Raw genomic sequence first — 8744 nt, forward strand, 5'->3', positions numbered from 1 at the left:
TCTATAATTTGGACTTGCTCAGTGTAATAAATAATGCATTTTAATACATTCCTTTTTGCATTTTTAAAGGAAACTAGTTGTAGTAATGAAGTGCTAGTCTCCAAATTGATAACTGATGACAATTAATCATTGGATTTGTATCAAATAAAAACATACATACATGATTTTAATTTAAAAGTCTGCATTGTTGAGCTGCTTTTGAAACATTATGCAGTAGAAATTTTAAAGAGTGTTGATGGACTTTTGTATGTTGTTTTATTTTGTGTTTTGCTTTTCTAGTCAGGATATTAGTAAATTAGTAATTCATCAAAAGATGTAAGATGGGACAATCCCTCAAAAGTATTTAGTCAACTAATGCACCAAATAATATATTAAAGAATTTAGGGAGTTAAAAGAAAGTGTTTTTACTGTTGTATGGTGTTTCTGTGAAATTGATTTGTGGTCAATAGGAGTTTACTCTTCATTTAGTCAATGTCATTTCTTCTTAATTGCACTTTGTAACTAATCTTACCTTGTGTTTAATAAATATGTTTAGCATAGCATTATACAAAATTACACGCTTAAAAAAAACCCTTAAAATTTTCAAAAAGCACAAAAAAGGAGTGAAATGTTGTCCAAGTGACTTGGGAAACTTATTCTAAAGGTTTTTATTTTTTCAGTAGTTCACTAATAACATATATACAAAATCAAATATTTTTATCTCTTTACTTGTTATTTGTTTTTCCCTCTAGGATAAACCATTTTTCCAAGAGACTTATTATTTCTAATATTATAGTGCTGATGTAATAAGATTGTAGGTTTTTCCAATTTGATATGACAGCTTGATCTCAGTAGTCGACCAAAACAAGAAATTCATGAAGTTCATGTAGCTGGTATACATTCCTTTTAACTTCAATGTTTCTATTACTCTGTGAAATTTTATCATTGAAAAAATCAGACGTATTCAAAAACAAATAAGTAGGTTGAACTTTAAATATAGATAGACCTTTAACTTACTACAAATTATATTCCTGGAAAATATAATTCCAATATAATCTTTCCATTTAAAACAATGTTAAAAAGTAATTCTAGTGGAAAAAGAAATCAGGGAAATGGTCCCATATCACAATTTAAGCTAATAAAAATGATATAGCTTCAGAATAGGTAAGGGGGTTTTAAAAATGTTTTGTACATAACAGAGCACAATAAGTATCTAAACATTTAAATCTATTCTTAAGGCTTTATGCAAAAGTTCTGAAGTAGGGAGTGGGCAGAATTGGGTTAGACTGAAGAAGCAGTAGGATGTGTGGCCATGTGAGTTTTGATGTGTATATTGAAATTTCAGTAGTTTTATGACCAGTGTTTCCTCTAATATATTCCGAGGACCATGAGTTCAGTGGGACATTAATGGTTGTGATTCAAGTGAGAGTCCTCTGATAATTAAAATGTGGAAGATGCTGGATTAAACAAAAGGAACAGGTTTCTTTGTGCAGAATTATGAAGAGCCTGCCTCGTGAATCTCTAAGGGAGAATATGTCCCAACACTTACTTGATCAGACAAGCTATTCTAGAGCACAAAACTTCTACTCTGTTTGTCAACACAGAGAAATAGAGGGAAGTATTTTCATCAACTCTCCCATATGCCATGCATTTTGCATGTGAATATCACATATCGTCTTTGCAACAAACCTGTGAGTTTGTTATCATTTCTTCTTCTATAGCTAACAAAACACACACACACACAATTAGTAATTCTCTCAAGGTCAGTCAATTAGAAAAAGGCAGTTAGAAACGTAAATCCCTTTCTACTGGAATTCTCCATCATTCTTTCTTCTAGTCGAAATAACTTCTGGAAAATTTTAGGATATAGATGATATTTTCTATATTATACGAATAGTTATTAGTGAATCAACAAAAAAGGATTGAGAGGCTATGGGAATTCTCCACCAACACTACCATCTCCATCAACCCTCCCTTAAAACCATTCCTATTAAGTCCACAATCTAATTAAAAACTGTGTTTCCTAGGCGTTAGGTAGCAAAGCTTCCCCTCCAACTGGATCACCTTCCTTAAACTCTTCTTAAAGAGAAATTCTGGAAAGTCCAATGATAATACCAACTTTCCTCTTTGATAGTTATCTGAAATACATTCAAATATAAATCACAGTAACTTTAATTTATGTAGTTATCCCTGAGTAACTAAGAGCAACACATCATTTCTCTTACATTTGATTTCAGCTTTGTTTAAATACTCATAGAACTGTATACACAAGTCACACACAATACAGCATAATTAAATGCAAAAAGCTTGAAACTTGAGATCGGAATAGCTAGCTTCAAGTTCCAGCATTTCTACTAACACTTGAACTTAGGCAAAGCCATGTCTTCTCAATGAAAACTGGAGATCACAAATCACATAGGAAAGGAAGCTGTACAGGTCAGGTCTACGTAGTCTAAACTTTATGCCTGTAAAATCAATACTAAAGAGAAAGGCACATTACGCAGATAAAATAATAAGGCAACAGATCTGCTTATTTGCAGAAATATGTCAATGTTAGCCAGACCTTCTTTTTTCATCATCCTATCCGATAGGTTCTCTCCCAGATTTTTCAAGGGCCAGTTGGAGTTCTCAAGTTAATGTTAGGACCAACATGCTCTTTCAGAGTAAATCTTCCTTAGGTCAAACAGATCTTCCAAAACAAAGGCAGCAGCTTCTGATTCAGGTTTGGCAGCATGAACCTACTCTCTCCTCTAAGGATTTGGGGGCTTGAACCTATTCCATGTTGACTATGTCATTAATATAACAAATTGATGCCAGAAGATTAACTGAAAACTCTTTATGAATAATATTTGGAATCAAAAAATAAAAAGCGTCTGCATTGAAGGCCTGTGAAAAACTTCAGTGGTAACACAGATTGTAAATCAACAGAATATAAGCTGTAAGGGGGCAGATGTGCTTGTCCATTCTGTTCACTGTTGTACATTCTGCACCTGGAAGTGTGTCTGGCTCAAGGTAGGGCAGTAACCACTTACATATTTGTCGGGTGAAGAACAAATATTAAAATGATGAAAGAATTTAGTGACAAAAGAATAAAGTTGTGAGTTTTTGTACACCCAAGCAGAAATATGAACAAATATGTGGTAAACATTGCTTGGAATTTTGGGGATCCTTAAGGTATATATATTAAAAAATGATGCTACAGCCAACCTGATGATTGACATAAAATATGTTTGGATCTCTCTTAAGGAAATGAAAGCATTTGTACAATTATATTGTCATTTAACTTTTGACACTATTCATATAAATTTCCATAATATTTCTGTTTATATGCTATATTTAATTACATAATAGTAATATAGTATATTTATTTGGTGGTTTTTGTGAATTACAAAATTTAGTTTATTTGATCCTCCCTTGTGAAACAGGAAAGGCAGATATCATTACTGCTAGTTCACAAATGAGGGGATTTGAGCTCAGAAATATTAAATGTTTTATAAAAATAAACTAAATCAATTAGTACGCCTCTGTTCAGGAAGAAAATGTCAATAATTTTTTTAAAAAGTGAAAATAACAAAACAATTATAATGGGACTAATTTATCCATGTACTGCCCAAAGCCCTTTCATATCTATTATGTCCTATTACCAAGGACATTGTGAGGTTGTAACAGTTTTAATTCAATTTTTCAGATGCAAATCAAAGGCCCGGTGAGACTGAATAACTCTCACTGAGGCACATATCTAGTAAGTCTTGGAGGTGGGACCCAAACTTGCGCTTTCTGACAACAAATCATGTGTTAGAAAGCTTGGCGGCCCACCTCTTAACTCTTAAGCTTATGCTTTTACCATCACCTCTATGACTGTGTATGTTGAGATGATGCATAAAAATACACTATGTGAATATATCCCTTTATTAGTATTATTCCTAGAAATATGATACATCTGTCCCGGAAATTGCATATGCACATGGAATTATTTTTCCTTTTTTTCCACTAATGGTGGTTGGCCACCATCTACTCAGGTTACCTAGACCCTTCAGTCTTAGGTGGAGGTTGGCTGGCCATGTGAGGAGGATGTCTGACTGTGAAGCTCAATTGTGTGTGTGTGTGCACACACACGCGTGTGTATGTGTGAGTGACTTTAACTGGTTGTTAACATATACTGGGGTATACAGAGAGGCAGGAATGACTCCAGAATCCCTTAGAGAATTCCCAGCAGCTGGCCATATTTCTCTTCTATGTAGGCTACTAGGAAACCTCTGGAATGCAGAGTAATGTTTAGGGAACCTCCATCTTAGAGGACCCCCTTCATGTCTCTAAACTGTGTTGTAAGATTGTAAACTTTTCAACAGGCTTTCACAACATGTGCAAGAACCATGCATGTGTGCATAGTCAAAGGCCTCTCCAATATTTAAGATGCATGAATTCCATCTTACATCTTACACTTTTGATTCACTTGGCCCAATAGCTGAAGTTTAAGCCGATACTCTGGCAAGAAAAGTAGACCCGCAATTTATTCATTCAAGCATTCAAGTGCCTTCTCTGTGTAAACACAGTGCAAAGTGCCTGGCATTTATGCTGTACTTTACTTCAGGATATTTTAAGTTACTGGAAAACATGCAAATTAATAATCAAGAGCCCCTTTTTGTTGGTTGGTTGGTTGGTTGGATGGCTGATAGTTTGTTGGAAAGAGAAAGGAGTGATAAGAGATGAAAAAGAATGCATTGTAATTCTTCTCTTTCCTTCCACACACGTACACACACAGACATTGGCTTAGTCCCCAACTCCTTTGATATTTTGTATTCAGTGTCGGACTTGACTGACATAAGAAACTCACTGTAGAGAGGCAGGTTTCCTCTGAGCTAAAGCTGGTTTCCATGGTGCTGAAATGTCCCTTTAAAAGTAAGCATGATCCTTAGGAACACATAGGGTGGTGCCCATGCCAACCACAGGTCCCTCAGAGCCAGAAGGAATAAGACATTTGTATGTCACATAAATAACACCAGGCCATGCAATTTTCCTTTATGCGTTTTGGCTCCTATTTAGAAAAAGGAAATCTCATTATCTTGTAGCATATATTTTAAGGTCAGTGAATCATGTTGGGTTGTTTTCACGTTGAAAACTACTTTTAAAAGAATGAATGTGATTGCTTGGAGCTTGGATAAATAGATCTGTGAAGAGATATGTCTTAAAACATTTTTTTTCCACCTCCTTCCTGAAATTGCTTTAGATTAGGGAAATGCAGAAGAGGAAAATGCTACCTTAAGTTTCTTGTACAAGGAAGGGGGCTATTAGCTGGCATAACCACTTCTGGTATGTCTAGATTTGTCTCTTAAAATGTGTAAGGTATAAGCAAAACACCAATTAAGGTAATAAGCATTGGAAATTGTGAGACACACTCACCACTTATTTTGTATTGTTCATGGGAATTTTGTTACTGGAGTGTGTAGAGTTGATTGCGTCCAAAAAAACCAGGATGTTAAGGTTAAAACATATCTAAGGTGAAAGATATTTTAGGTACTAGTGGTTTTTTTTTCTTGTAAAAGGAATACTTCAGAATTCTTTTAATGAACAGTATATATTATTCAATAAAATGCAAATTATCATTGTCTACAGTCTAAAAAATATGTCTGCAGTAAAAGTTAGTATTCGGGATCTTTTCTCCTTGAAAATGAGATCCCACATGCCTAGAGAAAATAGATTTCAAAGTGGTAAACTTCTATTTTTTTCAAAAACAATGAGCATGTTCAGTGACAAGAACTAGGTTCTGAATCTTTGCAAAGAGGTTTGCTCATTGCAGGTCAGAACTAGCAAAGTTAGTGGGAAATGCCAGCCTCTCAGGAGCATCACTGTGAGAGTGCCCTGCGCTGTTCCTTGTACTTTGTCAGTTCCTGGAAAGGGTGGGAGTTAAAAACCCTCAGAGCTCAGGACTCCACTCTTGCTGCCTAAAGTGGGGGCCTCCTGGAGAGGCTGGGAGACCAGTGTGGTGTCACAGCTTCACCTGTGGCTCTCTCTGACTCTGTCTCTAAGAAGCACAGTAGTTAGGGAAGGAGGAGGACAAACTGAGACTAAGGGGAAGGGGATAGAAATAGGTTTAGTTTGAAAGGGAGAACACTGAAGAAGGCAAAGAGCCTTTCCAACCCCCAAAACAGCCCAGAAGTCGCTCAGTAACTCCACAGACCATGTCTTGGCGGTGGGTGCTGTACATTTAGGTACATGAGTCCACCCACTAGGAACTCCCCCCACCCCACCCCCGCCCCTTCTACTATCCTTGCCTTTTACTCTTTTCAGGCTGCTCCAGGATTCCTACATTTAGCCTTCCAGGCTCTTTTGATCCCCCCTGAGAGGGAAGTCCAGAGAGTCTCCCAGGGAGTTACCTTGACTGAGGACTGGATCAGGCTCAGTGGCAGGCAGGCTGGGCAGATTGGGGAGGAAGTGGGAAACTGAGGTGCCTGCTCACGGTACTGACGGACCGGTCCTCCCCACTTCTTGACCCTTACCTAGACAACAGATCCGGACTCTGCCTCACTCTATTAGAACCCTCCAGACTTCGGAGACTCCATGCGGAAGAGACCAACTTAGGTATGAAAACTTGGAGGCTCAGGGCTAGCAGGTTCTGGGAAATCCCCGTGGTCCCCGAATTCTACTCTTGAGACCTGGGTATGCCTGCGAGTACGCAGACCCCGGGTTTGCCAGGGGCCAGGGTTACGGATCTGGACTGCCCGACGCCCCCCGAGACGCCCGGGAGAGCGCATCTCCGCGCCCAAACCAACTGGCTGCAGCCGCGCGCGACTCCACTCCCATAATAGGGTACCAGCCCGGGCGAGCCTGGACCCCTGCATTCTTGCCCGCGTTCCAGGAGCTCGGATTAAAAAACCCGCCAACCGTACCTCGCGGGGAAGCCCGGCACACGCCAGGAGGGAAGCAATGACGCGGCTTCCCCTTTCCCGGAGTCTCCGTGCGCGCTGACCTCCACCACCCCTGGATCCTGCCCCGGCGCCGGCGCGCGCTGCCTCGCCGGGACCCGCTGCGCCCGCGCTGGCCGCGGGGAGAGACCACTTCCCCCGAGCTGGCAGCCTGGTGTGCCCCCCAGAGCTCACTCACCGATCCTGAGTACTTGCGGGGCAGTCTGGGGGAGGATGTAGCAGAGGAAATAGAGGAGTGCCCAGCTGGTGTCCCTGGTCCAGAGCCCGGGCTGGGCAAGGAGTGTGCGGCGCTCCATCTTCCTAGCTTCTTAATTCATGCCGAGACCCAGCCGCTGCCGCACGCCGGCGAGATGCAGCCCACTCGGTCCGGGTCCCCGCCTCATCCTCGCTGGGATACTCTGCGTCTGCACCCTGCGCGCTCCCCCACGGAGAGAGATCAAGGCAATGGGCGTGGGAACGCGGAGCTGGCTCGCTACGCTGGGCTTGCTCGGGGCTTCTCGCTTCTGCCGCTAGCCCATCATTGCTTCTCCTCCTCCTCCTCCATGGGCCGCAGACCGCGGAGGATCAGCGCGCTCCTGTTCCCGGAGCCAAGAGACCAGCTGAGGAAAGTTGCTGCCCCAATTTGCAGGAACGTCTCCCTCATTCGTCCTCTGGTCAGATGCGAAAGTAGGGGGTGGGTGGAGGGGGCAGCAAGAGAAGGAGGGGAAAAGACAGAGGAGGAAGGAGAGAAGGTACTGGGTGAGTTGGTGCAGGGGCTCTGAGCAAGCAGGATGAGCTCCAGCAGGTTAAGTGGGATCGTAGCCGCTCTCTTGCTTCCCTCAATCCTTGCTTTCCTCCTCCCCTCGCTGGCCCCACCCTTTATTTACTGCCCGCCCCAACGCCGCCGATCCAGAGACTCACAGGCATACACGCACGCACCTTCTCCCTTTCCCTCAACTTTGCACTGTGCTGCCAGAAAGTCGATTGCGTGTTGCATCTTCAAAACAGAGAATATCTGACCAACTGGTCAAAGCAGAGGCGGCCTCTGCTGTGGGCTGTGAGTGGCAGAGGGCCTCCTTGGTAATGTCGCCGCGAGCCTGTTGGGGGTCGTAGAGATGGCCAGCTACGACTCTTCCCATCACTTGATGGAGAATCGCCGTCTCGGACGCCAATTATTTCAGAGAATAGCAGAGCTCCTGTTTTAACTCCGATGAAGAAGAGGAGAAAGAGCAAGAGGAAGAGGAATGAGAAACCTTCGGTACTCGAAGATTAGAGAGGCTTCTTTCCTATTCAGACAGGAGATAATCTCTTGTAAACTGCTTGCATTTACACGCGCAGAACTGCGAAGGAGGCAGCTTCCAGCGCCGCTCCTTTTCTTGGTTTCTTTTGACTGTCACGTTTGGACGCTGGAAGATAGGCTATTTTAGCAATGTAGGTTTGGAGACTATTTCTCTGTAGAAGGACAAGGACACTTCCCTGGGGAAATCATCAGCATTTGATCATTTTGGCTTAATTTCCTTTGAGCTTTGTGGGCAATGTTCTATATAAATGTTTGCTAGCTCTGCATTAACATTCATAGAGATTTTCCCCCCCAAGTATGGATTTTGAAGAACTGACCTAAACAGTCAATCCAGTTGAAAACGTGTCCACAGACACATGAACCTAGAATAAGGAAGATTTCCAAAAGAATCTAATGTATCTTAAGAGGCATTTATTCATTCATTTGTTCATTTAACAAATATCCATTGAGTATCTTATGTGTGGTACCAGATACTATACTTTTTACTGAAGACCCTATAGTGGGAAAAATGCACCATACATCTTCCAAGGTAGGTGGTAACACCACTGCTGGAAGCTAGTTAG

At 41.5% G+C, this 8744-nt stretch overlaps 1 protein-coding gene across 17 annotated transcripts in view; it reads right to left on the reverse strand.

The window, feature by feature from the left end:
• The window catches only part of GRIK1 (glutamate ionotropic receptor kainate type subunit 1), a 357358-nt gene extending 350138 nt beyond the window's left edge, over positions 1–7220 (reverse strand). For all 17 annotated transcript variants that reach the window (XR_011433072.1, XR_011433070.1, XR_011433071.1 and 14 more), the window contains exon 1: positions 7081–7220. Coding sequence is in view for 12 of the 17 variants with exons in the window: in XM_023629990.2 (XP_023485758.1) it covers positions 7081–7198 (118 nt within the window). In the remaining 5 variants the exon portion in view is untranslated. The remainder of the gene's footprint in view (positions 1–7080) is intronic.
• Between the last annotated feature and the right edge of the window lie 1524 nt (positions 7221–8744).

Source organism: Equus caballus, chromosome 26, assembly GCF_041296265.1.
Source record: "Equus caballus isolate H_3958 breed thoroughbred chromosome 26, TB-T2T, whole genome shotgun sequence".
Lineage (NCBI taxonomy): Eukaryota > Metazoa > Chordata > Mammalia > Perissodactyla > Equidae > Equus > Equus caballus.